Genomic DNA, 18,840 nt, shown 5'->3' with positions numbered 1-18,840 from the left:
GTAGGCCACTGGCGACCGGTCTGGAACCAGGCCTGACGCCTGGTTGTAGAAGACGACCTCTCCATCAGACGGGGGCTGCCTGCATGGGGACAACAAACAGAGACACTGTTTTACAATATGCATAACTCTAAACAGGTACAAAATTATCTATATCCACAGTAAAAACGAGTCCTATATCGACATAACCTGAAAGGCCGCTCAGCAAGGAAGAAGCCACTGCTCCAAATCCCCCATAAAAAAGACAGACTACAGTTTGCAACTGCACATGGGGACAAAGGTCGTACTTTTTGGAGAAATGTCCTCTGGTTTGATGAAACAAAAATAGAACTGTTTGGCCATAATGACCATTGTTATGTTTGGAGGAAAAAGGGGGTTGCTTTCAAGCCGAAGAACACCATCCCAACCGTGAAGCATGGGGGTGGCAGCATCATGCTGTGGGGGTGCTTTGCTGCAGGAGGGACTGGTGCACTTCACAAAATAGATGGCATCATGAGGAAGGAAAATTATGTGGATATATTGAAGCAACATTTCAAGACATCAGTCAGGAAGTTAAAGCTTGGTCGCAAATGGGTCTTCCAAATGGACAATGACCCCAAGCATACTCCAAAGTTGTGGCAAAATGGCTTAAGGACAACAAAGTCAAGTTATTGGAGTGGCCATCACAACGCCCTGACCTCAATCCTATAGAAAATGTGTGGGCAGAACTGAAAAAGTGTGTGCGAGCAAGGAGGCCTACAAACCTGACTCAGTTACACCAGCTCTGTCAGGAGGAATGGTCCAAAATTCACCCAACTTATTTAGGGAAGCTTGTGGAAGGCTACCCGAAACGTTTGACCCAAGTTAAACAATTTAAAAGGCAATGCTACCAAATATTAATTGAGTGTATGTAAACTTCTGACCCACTGGGAATGTGATGAAATAAATAAAAGCTTAACTAAATAATTCTCTCTACTATTATTCTGACATTTCACGTTCTTAAAATAAAAAGTGGTGATCCTAACTGACCTAAGACAGGGAATTTTTACTAGGATTAAAATGTCAGGAATTGTGAAAAACTGAGTTTAAATGTAGTTGGCTAAGGTGTATGTAAACTTCCGACTTCAACTGTATATCATTTCATCAATAGACTTATATTGACATAATACTAGACATTTCCGAACCATCTTAATGATCATTTCAGTAAAGCTGCTAGATCCAGCAGGAACACATTATTCTCTGATTAATAATCTAGTATAGCTGGTTGGAAGTGCTTGTAATAGCAAATTATCACATAATTGGAATAAACAGTCGCTTTTTCAAAAAATAATTGACACCCCACACTCACTCAAATCAATCTATAAGTAGATTTAAGTTTATTAATTCGACCATTTTTAAAAAAGACAAGCACACATAAAACAAGCCATACATGGACATGAGTAAAATCATAGAGGATAACATAATAGTCTGGGACATATTCTATTGTTATTGTCACGTCTACTCCCGCTCCATGTCGCCGGTCTACTAACCACCGTCCTGGCAACCCATCATTACGCACTGTTGGCAACCATCATTACGCACTCCTGGCAACCATCATGAGGCAAACCTGGACTCCATCACTCCCTGATTACTTCCCCTTTATCTAGCACTCCGTTGTATCACCCATTAGGTCGTATTGTTTCCTTGTTTCATGTTTAGACGCTACTCCCGTTTTTGTATTCACGCCATGTTCGTTCCTATTAAACTCACCGACTGCACCTGCTTCCTGACTCACTGCGTCTCCGTTACAGTGATCCTCTTGAGACAAGATGGCTAGGCAAGATCGACACGATGGAACACAGTATGGCAGCGTGATAATACAACATAAAAACAAAGGAGAACATATATCTAATCGTTGCAGTTACATCATAGGGGACATTCAAATGGGCACAGAAGACAGACAGTTTTTTAACTTTATTTTTAAAGCTTCCCAGAGAGGATGTCGTTTTTATGGGCAGAGGCAACTCATTCCACTCTGAGGCTAGGCAAGAAAGTACCTTTCCCAGCATTACTCCTGAACCTGTATAAGCACATTAGCAACACCTGATCTGGTGCTGTGGTTGTGTGCATCCCTAACATGGGAAAAGTAACCAGTCAGATATCTGGGTGCAGAACCATAAATACTCCTGTAAACCAGACCCAGTCTAAATCTGGGACACCCTAATTAAACCAGACCCGTGTCTAATCTGGGACACCCTAATTAAACCAGACCCGTGTCTAATCTGGGACACCCTAATTAAACCAGACCGTGTCTAATCTGGGACACCCCAATTAAACCAGACCGTGTCTAATCTGGGACACCCCAATTAAACCAGACCCGTGTCTAATCTGGGACACCCTAATTAAACCAGACCCGTGTCTAATCTGGGACACCCTAATTAAACCAGACCGTGTCTAATCTGGGACACCCTAATTAAACCAGACCCGTGTCTAATCTGGGACACCCTAATTAAACCAGACCCGTGTCTAATCTGGGACACCCCAATTAAACCAGACCCAGTCTAAATCTGCGACACCCCAATTAAACCAGACCCAGTCTAATCTGGGACACCCTAGCCTCAACAGGCAGCCAGTTCAGTTCCTGAAAGCAGCTCCTGCCTATGTGTGTACATGGACCCTCCTTCAACACTTCCCTGATCAGTTTATTCTGGGCTATCTGGAGCTTCGCCTTCAGAAGTTTAGATGAGCCCCCAAACCAGGAAGTACTAGAGTAGTCAAAATTGAATGAAGGCAGAGGCTAGCACTCTCGTGGAGTCCTTATCATGCAGCTTGGACTTTCTAGCTAAAACTTGGTCCTGGCATTAACCTTCCCTAGCACGTTAGTGGCCATGCTCACACCCCCTCCAAGCTTCCATCAAGCATGCATCCCAGGTAGCTAACAGAGGTTTTAGTATTCAGCACCTCACCCCCTAACTCCAATCTGATTAGAAGAGGACCTACACAATTTAGGTCGGGAACCAAAAATAATTGCCTCAGTTTGACCTAAGTACAGATATATCTTATTATCTCCAAGCCATTTGCTAATGTTAGTAAGCTCTGTGCTAAGCATGCTCTCCAACATAGTTGTACTTTTATGAGACACCAGAAGTATTTTAAAAAATGTTTTGTAAATTATGCACTCTGGATAAGAGCGTCTGCTAAATGACTAAAATGTAAATGTAAGAGTAGAGTCATCCACATAAAGGAAAAGACGTCAAGAACAAGCATCTTTCATATCGTTAATATACAGTAAAAACAGTAGAGGCCCAAGCACACTCCCCTGCGGAACGCCACAACTCATTGGTCTTGCCTGAGACAGTGAACCATTAACCTCTACCACTTGCTCCCTACCTGACAAGTAGGACTTTACCCAGCCTCGAGGGATACTGCTTAACCCCAGTGCCTCAAGTTTGGAGATTAGGAGACAGTGGTTAACTGTATCAAAGGCCTTCTGTAGGTCAAGCAGCACCATTCCACAAATATTTCCCTCATCAATCTCTTCCCTGATGAAGTCAGTCAAGTAAAGTAGACCTGAATCAGTGGAGTAAATTTTTCTAAACCCTGACTGAAAATTATACTTTAGAATTTGTTTGTTGACACATTCATACATTTGGTCATGTACAACTCTCTCCAGGATCTTTGATGTTACACTGAGGATAGATACAGGCCTACAATTCCCTGGGTCAGACTTTATCCCCTTCTTATACAGGGGTATAACTTTAGCTTGTTTCATGCCCTTGGGAAAGATGCCTTGTTCAAAAGAGAGATTAACGATATGGGTAATACAAGGAAAAACAGAAAACCTTGATAATCATCATAGTCACAAGCTCACAAAATGGTTGCAATTATGTTAATGTTGACCAGTGCTGAAAAATCATAGCCTACATGACAATCACAGAAGTTCCCTCTTAGAAAAAAGTTATTATATTATATAGCCTAACTGCCGCCAGTATTGGTAGAAACCTTTCAGTACACATCATCAGTCTGACGTAAAATGTTATACAACTTTATTGCACTGCCTATTTGCTCAAGCAAAAACAAGGACATATTTAGAAAACATGGTTGAAAAACAAACCGCATGCAGATGCCGACACCAAACTACAGTATTTCAAGGACAAATTTAACAAAATAAGCAAATCTTCATTCCAAGCCTACCTTCACTGAAGCACCGCAGGTTTCAATTCTGGTTTCTCCCACTGTGCTCACCGGTCTCGACTTACATCTTGTTGTCAGCATAGCACTGCATACTTCATCCAGGTTCTTTTCTGTTTTTCATATGACGATTTACTGGAACGGTTCATCCTGGATAAATGTTTAGACCTTTATCAACACAACGCGTAGGCTACATGTTCGCGCCTCTCTTTCGCAACCAATGTGTATACTATATACATAATTGCTGTCAACTCCTCTGACTGTCTCTTAGCGCGCAAATACAAGGAAGGTAAAAAAGGAAGTTCGTGTGACTTCAACTGAAAAAAAAAAGAACGCGTGAAACACTTGCGACACACATCCTCCCTGCAGTAACAGAAGCCGACACACACTGTAGGCTAATGAAGAAGAGCTCACAGTATAGCACCGTTTATACCTGGTGCTAACATGCGCCCTTTGTCCTGATAATTTCCACATTCTGATTGTACTTGATTAGATAGTGATTGGATCATTGTGCTTGATCAGATAGTGATTGGATCATATTGATCAGATTACAAAACGTACATGTTAACACAAGGTGTAAACGAGGCTAGTGATTGTGACCTGTGCACAGGTCATCTATTATGTATCCCATCAAGTTCTATTCCTTGAAATGTCTAACAACTTGGCAAACATATATTTTTTATTATAGGGAATCTACAGGTAACTGCCAAAATAAAGGAAACCCTTGAGTAAATGAGGAATACAAAGTATATTGAAAGCAGGTGCTTCCACACAGGTGTGGTTCCTGAGTTCATAAAGTAATTAATATCCCATCATGCTTAGGGTCATGTATACAAATGCTGGGCAGGCCATTATTTTGGCTACCATGGCTATGCCCCCATAGGATGACAATGTCCCCTATCCACATGGTACAAGTGGTCACTAAATGGTTTGATGAGCATGCCAACGATGTAAACCCAATTGAAAATAGCGTTTTCCACCACCATTAACAAACAATACCAAATTATGGAATTTCTAGTGGAAGAATGGTGACGCATATCTCCAATAGAGTTCCAGACACTTGTAGAATCTATGCCAAAGGTGCATTGAAGCTGTTCCACCGCCCTATTAAGACACTTTATGTTGGTGTTTTCTTTAGTTTGGCAGTTACCTGTATAATAACAACACTATTTTAAAGATCATCAAACAAGACTGAAATATAGGCTACTTTCAAACGGTAGACCTATTTGTATTTATTTATTATTTCACATTAAAATCAGTAGGGTTAGGCATAGATCAGATGGGCTGTGATGTGATGACAGGTGTTCTGCTAAACTTGGGAGGTTGGTGGCAAAATTAAAATATTTGGCCGTTAAAACCTATTTATAACCTAAATATTATTCTCAATATCCACTGTGAGGATATCAAAAAAGGCTACTAAAAACAGCGTCTATGTGCTTCTGGATACCTACAAGACGGGCTTGAAGGAGAACAGTTGGGGATGTACCACTGAGCGATGGACTGGGGGTGGAGTGTGGACTGGAGGGGGTGGTCCACTTCGATAGGAGGGCGGAGGGTGTGTGGCTGTCCAGCATGGCAACTCCACACTCCATCCAAAGGGGACTGAAATGTTTACCCCGGCCACATGTGTTCCGCTGACACCCCCTCACATATAAAAACCCTCCCACCCACGACAAATCTCCTCCCAGCGCTATCAAAACGAGTCCCTACACATTGAAAGGTCTCTCCAGGTCTCTCCACCCACCCCGGTCCCAGCCCTCCCCTTGCACGTTCCCCAGCCTACACTGTTCAACCAGGCAGGGAGTGGCCAGCGAAAAAGTTTAGCCCCATCTGTTGCTGAGCGATTTCTAAACCTCCCTCCCGTATTTTCATTATGTTGTAAAGGATGTGTGAAACATTGTGTGATATGTTTCGTTGTGAATGTGGCCTATTTTTGTTGCTGTTGGACTCGTCAACAACAATTTATTTAGGTCATGTTTGTCAATGGCGCCTTTTCCGCCAAAAACACTCTAGTCAACGTAACTGCCAAAAGGTACAACCTACCTTTTGTTGACCCCACCCAAATACCCGCCCAGGGCCACATCCCCATTGGTCAGTTCTTCCCATTTTAGAACAACTACAACTCTCATTGGTCAGCAGTCGGTGTCACTCAAATATTGGGTGCACTTGATTCAAGTTGCACGGCGTGCCGTGCGTGCACTTTAGGAGCAGGATAAAGTCGTTCCATTGGTTTTTAAAGCGCAAATGTACAAGCCGATGTAGCTCAGTTACTAAATCAAGCTCACACTACTCAACGTAGAAACCCCCAGCGAATGAGTATAGTTATGAAATAAAACAGCATTTCCATTGGCCAACAACAACACAATTTGACATCTGATTGGATAATATTTGTTCCTTCTTTCTCCTTCCTAGCAGGGCCATCACGTTTGGTTGATGAGCAAAAAGTTGATGTCAACCTAAAAGAAGCCCGAGAAACTCCTCCCGTCTCGAAATTATGAGTGGTAGGTAAACTTTTTTCTTCAAAAGTAGCTACAGTAGTTTGTAAAAGTGTATGAAACTAGCTAATAGTAGGTTATGGAGCAGATGAAGCTAGGCAAATATGAAATTATAAGGTCTCAAACTCTTCAGCTATTTAGCCCTAAAGTTGATTCCCATTTAGTCAATCTTAGCTAACGTTAACGAGCTAATGGTTAGCCAACCACTTAGGATGCATTTTCGAATGAGGTAGCTAGCTGGCTAAATTAGCTAACAACTAGATACGGTTGGCAAACATGAATTTGTTAGTCCAATGTTCAACTCCTCGAATATATCTCACATGTCATGAGCTAGTCAGTCAGCTAACGTTAGTTAGCTCTTGTGGTTGTGTAATTACTAAGACTCACTAATCGTTCCTATGCTATGAGCTAGCTATTTAGCTACTTTCTTTAGCCAGTTAGCAGCTGTTTACGGTTGTTTGTAAAACGTACATAACTAGTTAGCTAGTTCGTGGTATTAGCAGTGTTTTTATTTAATGAAAGTATCATAGTCGTGTCAGCTGTATTAGCTAACTAGCTTGTTTATCTGGCAACTAATATTAGGTAGTTAGCTAATGTTAGCAGCTAATCCATTTGCAACGTTACATTTACAGACCAACAGGATGAAATGGCCGCGATGGTGGAGAGCGGTGGAGGCTTCCTTCAAAAGCGAAACACAAATACCGGACAAGTATGTTTGCCAGTCAAATACACATTCCCAGATAACGTGCATTCAATGTATTCCTCTGATGTTGGCTAGAGACGTTACCCCTACCCCCCCTGACATCTAACGTTAACTAGCTAGAAAAGTAGCAAGCATGAGACATTTTTAGCTAGCTAGCTATGGATAATGCGTAGCTTAACTGTGGTGGGAATGGATTTTGATCAGTGTTGTTGATTTCTCTCAAGCACATGTCACTGGGGTGGGGATATAGGCAGTCATAGAGGTGGATGATCCCACACGGGGAGTTCCTGCCAGCCCCATACTGCAACTCGCACATCCCATTTAGGCTGGCTTCGGAGGGGGGTGGCTTCGGCTGAGTGAGCTAGTTTATAGGGCAAGATAAAGGTGTGGGTGGGTTGGGGGAGGGGAAGCTTAGCCCGCCGCTGCTCTTGAAAAAATGTGATCCCACCCATTTGCCACTGGCGCTCCTACATTTCCTCTCCCTTGGCTCTCTCACTCTTGCTGGAATAGCAGTGTGGTACTGTGTCACACTCACCGTACGTGTGATGTTAAAACCATGGCAAATGTGACAAGAATTGTACATTATTATGTTAATGGTTGTTTGCCTTTCACTGTGGTTTAATTTGTTTTAATTGAACCCTTTCGGCCTAGTTTTGGTTTCTCTTACGATCACTTTGAAAAGCAGATCACAGGGTCACATCAAACAGAACCCCATTGGTAACATTTTGTTAGCTATTGTGATGCTGTATAGTATTATTTATTGCATCCCCATTAGCTGTTGCACATGCAGGAGCTACTCTTCCTGTGAACAATTTGTTGAGTTTGTATACTGTACTAGTAGTTTCACAACACAAATCAAACATTTTTTTTTTATTGCAGGACTCCCAGCAGCCCTCTCCTCTAGCTCTGTTGGCAGCGACCTGTAGTAGAATCGACACCCCGGGTGAGAGTGACTCCGGCTCCGAACAACAACAGTTAGACATAAGCCAAGCCCATCTGACCCAGACAGCCAATGGGAGCTGGCAGATCATCCCGGTCAGTCTCGGTAGCACCAGTGGTTCCAACACCCTCACCACCGACTCCACTGGCATGGTCATGACCGCGGGCGACGCAGGGAAGAACAGGGGGCAGCAGGTGTTGACGTCAGTCTCCAGTGGGCACCAGGGACAGCAGCAGTATGTACTGTCCTCAGCTCCTTCTCTACAGGGCCAGCAGGTCCTCACCATGTCTGGGGGCCAGGTTGTGTCCATGCCCAACATCCAGTACCAGGTGATCCCTCAGTTCCAGACGGTGGATGGCCAGCAGCTACAGTTCGCCCAGGCAGGGGTGCAGCAGGACCCTAATGCAGCTGGGGCCGGACAGTTCCAGCTAGTCTCCTCGCCTAACGGTGGTCAGCAGCTGGTTAGAGCAGGGAGTGGAGGGAATATCCTAACCATGCCCGCCGGGCTCCTACAGCAAGCCATCCCCCTACAGAACCTAGGTCTGGGTAACAGCGTCCTGCAGAACAACCAGGGCCAGTTCCAGTTGGCTAACATGCCTGGGCTCCTAAACGGCAATATCACCCTCCTCCCGGTCAGTGCAGCTAGTGGCTCTGGAGGGGAAGGGAGCGGAGGGGACGGAGGCTCTAACCAGCAGCTGATGCAGCAGGTAGTGTCAACCTCCGGCGCTTACTACACCAACTCCACCACCACCACCACTCAGACAGGCACCTCGTATGGAGGCATGACACAGCAGACTCAGAGCACCAACGGCTTCCAGAACTCTGTTGGCGGGATCCCCATCCAGCCAGACAACAGAGATCAACAGCAGCCGCAGCAGATCCTCATTCAACCCCAGCAGCTCATCCAGGGAGGGACCTCCCTGCAGACAATCTCAGCCGGGGGACAGGTGTTCGCGGCCCCAACACTCACCCAGGATGCCCTGCAGAACCTGCAGATTCAGACCATCCCCAACACCTCTCCCATCCTGCTGAGGACCATCGGGCCCAACGGACAGGTGAGCTAGGAGTTCTACTCAAGCTTTTCAGAATGTATTGATTGGTGCTGACGCCCTAGTTACAGGCTCTGACGCCCTAGTTACAGGCTCTGACTAGGTTATTATAAGGTGATTATCAGGTCTCGGGTATAACATTTACATTTATGTCATTTAGCAGACGCTCTTATCCAGAGCGACTTACAGTTAGTGCATACATTATTATTTTTATTTTTTATTTTCATACTGGCCCCCCGTGGGAATCGAACCCACAACCCTGGTGTTGCAAACGCCATGCTCTACCAACTGAGCTACCTCCCTGCCGGCCATTCCCTCCCCTACCCTGGACGACGTTGGGCCAATTGTGCGCCGCCCCATTGGTCTCCCGGTTGCGGCCGGCTACAGCAGAGCCTGGATTCGAACCAGGATCTCTAGTGGCACAGCTAGCGCTGCGATGCAGTGCCTTAGACCACTGCGCCACTCGGGAGGTTAACCCCTGGCCCTATTGCTTACATTTTACATTTGTCACTTAGCACATTGGTTCTCAACCTTTTTTTAGTTACTGTACCACCTACTGAATTTTGCTCTGCCCGGAGCCTATGGTCTCATGAGTCATCTCAAGTACACCCTGTGGATAGGCCAAGTACCCCCCAGGGGTCATAGTACCCCTGGTTGGGAACCACTGATTTAGCAGACACTCCTGTCTTTCTCCTATGGTCCAACAATGACCTCTGTGCAGATGATGTATGATGTTTTAATTTCTGAATAATGGTGATGAAAGAAACCACTGATGCCAGAGAGAAAATAAAAGGTTAAAATATAATGTTTTATGTAAACTCATTTGTCCAACAATGGAAAATATCACTTAAATGTTGTTTTTTTTGTCGATTCCCAAATTTCCCAATCGATCAATACGGACTTCCTCAATCTGCCAATCAACGAATCAATTCCTCTACCTCGTCCCTCCAGGTGAGCTGGCAGACCCTCCAGCTGCAGAGCCCAGCGGGGACCCAGATCACCCTGGCCCCCATGCAGGGTCTCACTCAGCTGGGCCAGGCCCAGGGAGGCACCATGCAGCTCCCCGGCCTGCACACCATCAACCTCAACTCACTGCAGAACTCAGGCTTACAGATGCACCAGCTACAAGGGGTCCCCATCACCATCTCTAACACAGTTGGTACGTGTTCTGCTGAGGACTGCCTTAACACTTATCCTATTGAATTTGTATTTTACTACTTACTATAACCCATAGAAACGCATTGAAAAATAAACCATAAGGTTTTGAAGTGTCTGTCCTATATCTTGGAGATGTAAGAAAGTTCAGGAAATATTATTATTATTTAACCCCTTATTTTTTGGGGGGCACCAAAGTACTTCCATACTTCTGTTGGTTTGTATGGGTTGCCTTCAGACGAGTCCCGTGACACTTGTGGGGGTCGTAGAGCAAAACGGAGAACACCATCGTGTTTGTGAGAGTCTCTTTCCATAGAGTGGTCATAATAGTTTTCTAAGCCAAACCATTCAGACGCTACAAACGTTTTCGCGAGAGAAGCCGCTTTTTTGGGATGTTTCATGGTCTGACAAACACCGCTGTAGCTCGGCCACCTTCCACCGCAGATCCGGAAGGCCGACATCGGCGGATACGGTGGATTGAGACGCAGCCCACATCTTAAACTGACTGATTTTGATGGAGATTTTTTAAAATGTTACTTAGCTTGACGCACGGGTGCGTCAATAGACTATTAAGGATGAATTCAAATCGATACATTTTCTTGCTTGCCTTGGTCACAGTTGTAGACCTACCCATATCTGCACTTTAATTGTTGTAACCAGAAAGGTTTTCATTCAGTTGGTTGGTTTGAATTATTTGATGTTGACAAACAAGCATGTATGTAGCTTGATGCCTGGAATGCAAAGTAGTGTTGTTTTAAAGTAAGCTAACTGGTTTTCCTAGTTCACGCTACATATCTGCATGGTGTGAGCCAGCATCTACATGGTGTGAGCCAGCATCTACATGGTGTGAGCCAGCATCTACATGGTGTGAGCCAGCATCTACATGGTGTGTGTTCAGAGTAACAGACAGTTGGTGTGCATTGACTAAGCATTTCCTTTGTGGGTCAGTGACAATCAGCTAGTAAGCGGTTTGTCTGGTCTGACAGTCAGCTAGTAAGCGGTTTGTCTGGTCTGACAGTCAGCTAGTAAGCGGTTTGTCTGGTCTGACAGTCAGCTAGTAAGGTGTTTGTCTGGTCTGACAGTCAGCTAGTAAGGGGTTTGTCTGGTCTGACAGTCAGCTAGTAAGGGGCTTGTCTGGTCTGACAGTCAGCTAGTAAGGGGTTTGTCTGGTCTGACAGTCAGCTAGTAAGGGGTTTGTCTGATCTGACAGTCAGCTAGTAAGGGGTTTGGTTTGTCTGGTCTGACAGTCAGCTAGTAAGGTGTTTGTCTGGTCTGACAGTCAGCTAGTAAGGGGTTTGGTTTGTCTGGTCTGACAGTCAGCTAGTAAGGGGTTTGGTTTGTCTGGTCTGACAGTCAGCTAGTAAGGGGTTTGTCTGGTCTGACAGTCAGCTAGTAAGGGGCTTGTCTGGTCTGACAGTCAGCTAGTAAGGGGCTTGGCTTGTCTGGTCTGACAGTCAGCTAGTAAGGGGCTTGGTTTGTCTGGTCTGACAGTCAGCTAGTAAGGGGTTTGTCTGATCTGACAGTCAGCTAGTAAGGGGTTTGTCTGGTCTGACAGTCAGCTAGTAAGGGGATTGGTTTGTCTGGTCTGACAGTCAGCTAGTAAGGGGTTTGTCTGATCTGACAGTCAGCTAGTAAGGGGCTTGGTTTGTCTGGTCTGACAGTCAGCTAGTAAGGGGTTTGGTTTGTCTGGTCTGACAGTCAGCTAGTAAGGGGTTTGTCTGATCTGACAGTCAGCTAGTAAGGGGTTTGTCTGGTCTGACAGTCAGCTAGTAAGGGGATTGGTTTGTCTGGTCTGACAGTCAGCTAGTAAGGGGTTTGTCTGATCTGACAGTCAGCTAGTAAGGGGCTTGGTTTGTCTGGTCTGACAGTCAGCTAGTAAGGGGTTTGGTTTGTCTGGTCTGACAGTCAGCTAGTAAGGGGTTTGTCTGGTCTGACAGTCAGCTAGTAAGGGGCTTGTCTGGTCTGACAGTCAGCTAGTAAGGGGCTTGGCTTGTCTGGTCTGACAGTCAGCTAGTAAGGGGCTTGGTTTGTCTGGTCTGACAGTCAGCTAGTAAGGGGTTTGTCTGATCTGACAGTCAGCTAGTAAGGGGTTTGTCTGGTCTGACAGTCAGCTAGTAAGGGGCTTGGTTTGTCTGGTCTGACAGTCAGCTAGTAAGGGGTTTGTCTGGTCTGACAGTCAGCTAGTAAGGGGTTTGTCTGATCTGACAGTCAGCTAGTAAGGGGCTTGGTTTGTCTGGTCTGACAGTCAGCTAGTAAGGGGATTGGTTTGTCTGGTCTGACAGTCAGCTAGTAAGGGGTTTGTCTGGTCTGACAGTCAGCTAGTAAGGGGCTTGGTTTGTCTGGTCTGACAGTCAGCTAGTAAGGGGTTTGGTTTGTCTGGTCTGACAGTCAGCTAGTAAGGGGCTTGGTTTGTCTGGTCTGACAGTCAGCTAGTAAGGGGCTTGGTTTGTCTGATCTGACAGTCAGCTAGTAAGGGGTTTGTCTGATCTGACAGTCGGCTAGTAAGGGGCTTGGTTTGTCTGGTCTGACAGTCAGCTAGTAAGGGGCTTGGTTTGTCTGGTCTGACAGTCAGCTAGTAAGGGGCTTGGTTTGTCTGGTCTGACAGTCAGCTAGTAAGGGGTTTGTCTGATCTGACAGTCAGCTAGTAAGGGGCTTGGTTTGTCTGGTCTGACAGTCAGCTAGTAAGGGGCTTGTCTGGTCTGACAGTCAGCTAGTAAGGGGCTTGGTTTGTCTGGTCTGACAGTCAGCTAGTAAGGGGCTTGGTTTGTCTGGTCTGACAGTCAGCTAGTAAGGGGCTTGGTTTGTCTGGTCTGACAGTCAGCTAGTAAGGGGCTTGGTTTGTCTGGTCTGACAGTCAGCTAGTAAGGGGCTTGTCTGGTCTGACAGTCAGCTAGTAAGGGGCTTGGTTTGTCTGGTCTGACAGTCAGCTAGTAAGGGGCTTGGTTTGTCTGGTCTGACAGTCAGCTAGTAAGGGGCTTGGTTTGTCTGGTCTGACAGTCAGCTAGTAAGGGGCTTGTCTGGTCTGACAGTCAGCTAGTAAGGGGCTTGGTTTGTCTGGTCTGACCCTCCGTAGGAGCAGCGTAGGGGTGTAACTTCACCCCACCCACCCTGTAAGTGTCTTATCAAGGCCCCCACAGACACACACACACCACACATGTTAGGTGGGTGTGGCCAAGTTTGCCCTCTTCCTACCAGCATTTATATTTTATATTTTGGCTATAGTCTTTCTCTGTCCTGAAATTAGACAGGAAATTCAACATATATTTCCCAATATGTCTCAACCCGACATTACTGGTTGGACTTCTAATTACATACGGGTTGGCAATAAGTAGGGTGTTTTTCAACTGGTTTAGCCTCCACAGTGACAGAATAATAATCACATGCTATTGGGTCTGTTGACTGTCATGAGGTTCCCTTTATGCTAAGCATTTCCCTTTATGCTAAGCATTTCTCTTTATGCTAAGCATTTCTCTTTATGCTAAGCATTTCTCCTCATGCTAAGCATTTCTCCTCATGCTAAGCATTTCTCCTCATGCTAAGCGTTTCTCTGCACCCGCTAGAACATCTGCTAAACTGTGTACGTGACCAATAAACTTATATTTTACTTGAAGGTGATTCCTATCTGTAATGTCCAGTGGTTGTAGATACACACCTAAACCAATTGATTTGTCAGTCCAGTAAGCTTTTATAAACGGGAAGGCCAATTTATGTTTTTATAAACACCGAATGTACTGTATGTCTGTCTGTAAAGGCTGACCTTCCTGTTTTATTCCCCTACAGGAGACCAGGGTTTGCATACAGGGGGGGACAGTCTGGATGACGGCACAGCCATGGACGAGGGAGACACGTCCCCTCAGCCTCAGAACCGCCGGACACGCCGGGAAGCCTGCACCTGTCCCTTCTGTAAGGACGGCGAGGCACGGTACGTAACATCGGAGTCTGTCAACACTACTGCATTATCGGGGAAACGTCAAGAGCTGGGGTCAAATGTTCGTTTTATTACCTGGAAGCCTTTCTGTTGATTTTATGATGATGGAACCAGGTTATATGGTTAAAACCAAGTCTCAACAAGAACCACTGGCCCTATTGCTTAAGACTTACTTTCTCCTGTGGTCCAACAATGACCTCTGTGCAGATTATATTTACATTTTGGAATAAATCCTGATGAATAAAAACTCTAATAAAAATAAAAGCTAATCAGAGACCGGTTGGGGAAGTATATTTGAGCGAATGACCGTCAATTCCCCCTTTCCTTTCCTGTTCAGAGATCCCAATAAGAAGAAGCAGCATATCTGTCACATGCAAGGTTGTGGGAAGGTGTACGGTAAGACATCTCACCTGAGAGCCCACCTCCGCTGGCACACTGGAGAACGACCCTTCGTCTGCAGCTGGTCCTTCTGTGGGAAAAAATTCACTCGCTCAGACGAACTGCAGCGCCACAAGAGGACACACACAGGTGAGACGGCCTATCCGATAAAATACATCTTTATTGATCCGTTATACAGAGACAATAGACGTGTTGGTTGTTTAGCAACAAAAAACCGAGGCGTGCGCAACTATGGGGGAAAATAGACGGGGTTGGTTTAGATTGTTGACAACATGTAAACTACATTTCATCTCCAATGTTTATTGAAAACATAAATTAAGTTGCACAATGAGCACTTTTCTCTCTACTACATCATAACAGTTGTTAGCTAGCTAGCTAATTTTAGCCATATTAGCTGTGACAACCATCAGAACATCTCAAAACAAGGCATGGTATCAAGAACAAGATGAAACTAGCTGAAACCAGTCACTTACGATTCCCCACATGGCAGCTTCTTGTCATTGTTGGTAGCTATCTGAACGTCCAGAATCACAACACAGGGCCTTCTGGCCCATTGAAGCGCATGCATAATTTTCGTGACGTTGTCAGCTAACCCGTCTATCGAAGTTGTCAATTTAGCTCTCACCGTACCCAGCCTCATCACACAACAGAGCTGGAGATAGTGTTGTGACTGTCACCGTACCCAGCCTCCTCACACAACAGAGCTGGAGATAGTGTTGTGACTGTCACCGTACCCAGCCTCATCACACAACAGAGCTGGAGATAGTGTTGTGACTGTCACCGTACCCAGCCTCATCACACAACAGAGCTGGAGATAGTGTTGTGACTGTCACCGTACCCAGCCTCATCACACAACAGAGCTGGAGATAGTGTTGTGACTGTCACCGTACCCAGCCTCATCACACAACAGAGCTGGAGATAGTGTTGTGACTGTCACCGTACCCAGCCTCATCACACAACAGAGCTGGAGATAGTGTTGTGACTGTCACCGTACCCAGCCTCATCACACAACAGAGCTGGAGATCAAGTGTTGTGACTGTCACCGTACCCAGCCTCATCACACAACAGAGCTGGAGATAGTGGTGTGACTGTCACCGTACAGAGCCTCACCACACAAGGCTAGTTTGGATTTCTCCCTGACCAATATGGCTGCCATTTTCACCCCGTTCTGAAACTTTGAGAGTTTGACATAGCCCCTCTGTTAATTTAAAGCTGCAATATGTAACTTTTGGGGCGACCTGACCAATTTCGCATAGAATTGTGAGTTATCGATCTGTCATTCTCATTGAAAGCAAGTCTAAGAAGCGGTAGATCTGTTCTATGTGCACAATTTCTATGCTTCCTGTTAAGTTTAGTTTTTGCTTCTTTTACTTTCAGTTTTGTACACCAGCTTCAAACAGCTGAAAAGACAATATTTTTGGTTATGGAAAATATATTTCATAGCGGTTTAGATGGTACAATGATTCTCTACACTATACTTTCTTGTTTTGTCACATAAACTGAAATTAGGTGAGCTATTAGAATTTTAGCAACCAGGAAATAATGGAGTGATATCTGCATAGTGCATCTCCATGGTTGACTGTCACTGCTGACTAGGACAATGAGTTTTCCCTGACCTTATGATGACTGGACCAGGAACAACTCTGGGCTCTAGCTACAGCCTCTGACTAGGATATTTAAATGGTGATAACCAGGTCTCAGGAATAACCTTTGACCCTATAGCTTATGATTTACATTTCAGTCATTTAGCAGACTCTCCCGTCTTTCTCCTATGGTCCAACGTAACAATGACCTCTGTGCAGATGATGTCCGTTTTAATTTCTGAAGAATCATGATGAAATAAACCATCGATGCCAGAGAGAAAAGAGAAGGTCAATATTATTAAAGGAGGCATTTTCTCTGTTGTTTTGAAGGATACACCCTCTAGGGTAGATCTCAATGACTTGATCGTTGATTATCTCTACAAGTGTCAGCAGGGAGTTACAATATGGATCAGTACTAACCTGTAACATCCCGTCTAGGTGAGAAGAAGTTCCAGTGTACAGAGTGCCCAAAGCGCTTCATGCGCAGCGACCACCTCTCCAAACACCTCAAGACCCACCTCAACAAGAAACCCACCACCGGTGGCGCTGCGGCCTCCGATAACTCCGCCCCTCAGTCGGGTGGATGCGGAGCCGCGGATGGCGGGGCCGGGGTCAATGACCAGCACGCCCTCATCGCCATGGAGACACTGTCGCCCGAGGGCATCGCCCGATTGGCCAGCAGCGGCATCAACGTGATGCAGGTGGCCGATCTGCACTCCAACAGTAACGGATATTGATTACTGATTGGATGTGGGGGTCAGGACAGTAGTGGAGGAGTGGACATTGATCTATCTAAGGGCTAATAAAAGGGCTATGTGTTTCTAGATGATATACAGTAAGACTAAAGGCTAATGATGGGAATGGAGGGAAGAGCCCTGTTAGATAATATCTTTGAGAGACAGGATCCAGGGAGTCCCTGTCCCTTTTATTTAGATAAAGTACTATTGGTGTCTTTCCATGGACTTCAAGCCAATGAAATAGGGAAAATGGGGTGGGTCAGGTGGAGAGGAGTCTGGATGTTTAGTCAGCTAGATCCGATCGATGATGGAAGGGAATTAATGGGACTGCTACAGTGGTTATCATAGATTGCCGTAACTTTAGTAACACGATCACAAAGGCCCTTCTGGATCTGGTGTCGGTCTGTGGGTGTGTCGGGGGGGTTTCCAGTTCACAAAGGCCCCTTCCAATACAATACAAATCCATCACTTCCAATCTCTATTTGTACAGAATACAGATACACACTACTGCTACTCAGTCCAGTGTCCTGCTTGCCTCCCTACTCCCCCCCCCCCCCCCCCCTCTCACCTCTCTCAGGTCTCTTCTTTTCCAACCCCCTCTCTCTCTGTCTGGGTATAGTACACTATAGTACAATATACACCAGGGCTACCTTCAATACTCCACTGTACTAGCTGGTTGAGTGGGTTGGGCCTCGCCTGGTCACTCACGCCCTCTCTAGTCCCGCCCAGTATCACCATTGGTTCTTTCTCATTGGAGGCCAGTGTGGATGGGGGGGGGGAGTGGCTCATTATTAGGTCACTAGTGACTTCTGGGGCCTGTTCAGGAGGATGTTACGTTACAGAACGTTCAGATGGAAAACATGGTGTAGAACAGAAATTAACGTCGGATAAAATAGGGGAATCGTGTCAGCTCTGTATTTTCTATCTGCAACGTTCCGGCACGTTTCATGTCCCTGAAGACAGCCCAGACCTAGGAGCATTAATCCTCGGGATGGAGGACACTCTCTGGTACCCTATTACCTACATAGGGCACTACTTTAAACCAGATCCCTATGGGTCCTGGTCAAAAGTAGTACACTGCATGGGGAGCCATTTTGTTTTTAGATACAGATCTAAAATCTTCATGAGATATCTCCTTGTTTTCTGCCTTTTTATATGATTATTATATAGGTACCCATTCAAGCCATCATGCTTTGATATGTTTATTATCATAGCCAAAAAAAAATATTTGGGATAACTTTTTTTGTATGTACATATGTTTTTTTTCTTCTTTTCTTCAAAAAAATGTGTAAAGCTACAGAAATTCTTACCCTAGGAAGGATCAACTGAACTTTATATGGTCGCAAGAGATTGCCTTTCTGTTGAGTCTCTCATACACAATCAATCTTAAACTTCTATTGTTATTATCAACTTTTATATAAATGTAGATTTTGTTTGTAAACTCTATTTCAAAAGTGTTCTGTCTATAGAATGAACTATGTATGTATTCAATACGGTCCAGTTCTTCCCAGTACATATTTACTTTTTCTGTGGTATATTTGTCAACTTCCTTCATACTCCAGCCGTTTTCTCTGATGCATTTGGAAATCAAATTCCTCCTTGACTACTTTTGATTTTGTTTTTTTGTTAGTCATATTTCCAAATAATGCAAAAATAAATTTAAGCTAAAACCAAAGTCCATATTCTGTTTAAGAGGACTCTGGAA

General features: G+C 45.1%; 1 protein-coding gene across 1 annotated transcript; it reads left to right on the top strand.

The window, feature by feature from the left end:
- Positions 1-6,578: 6,578 nt before the first annotated feature.
- Positions 6,579-18,351, top strand: LOC311138202 (transcription factor Sp1-like). The gene is made up of 7 exons (XM_084172877.1): positions 6,579-6,647; positions 7,274-7,350; positions 8,224-9,339; positions 10,285-10,492; positions 14,269-14,410; positions 14,754-14,944; positions 16,837-18,351. The coding sequence occupies exons 1-7, from the start codon at positions 6,641-6,643 to the stop codon at positions 17,133-17,135; spliced, it is 2,040 nt and encodes a 679-aa protein (XP_084029003.1). The 5' UTR covers positions 6,579-6,640; the 3' UTR covers positions 17,136-18,351.
- Positions 18,352-18,840: the final 489 nt, after the last annotated feature.

The sequence above is a fragment of the Coregonus lavaretus genome (genome assembly GCF_964263955.1).
Source record: "Coregonus lavaretus genome assembly, chromosome: 12".
NCBI lineage: Eukaryota > Metazoa > Chordata > Actinopteri > Salmoniformes > Salmonidae > Coregonus > Coregonus lavaretus.
Note: the sequence above shows the minus strand (reverse complement) of the source record. Positions and strands in the feature narration are given on the sequence as shown.

What these genes read in the sequence shown, in the direction of transcription:
- LOC311138202 (XM_084172877.1), top strand. An exon ending in CCATCGGGCCCAACGGACAG is followed by an intron (nt 9,340 to 10,284) that starts GTGAGCTAGGAG and finishes TCGTCCCTCCAG; the next exon opens with GTGAGCTGGCAGACCCTCCA. An exon ending in CACCATCTCTAACACAGTTG is followed by an intron (nt 10,493 to 14,268) that starts GTACGTGTTCTG and finishes ATTCCCCTACAG; the next exon opens with GAGACCAGGGTTTGCATACA.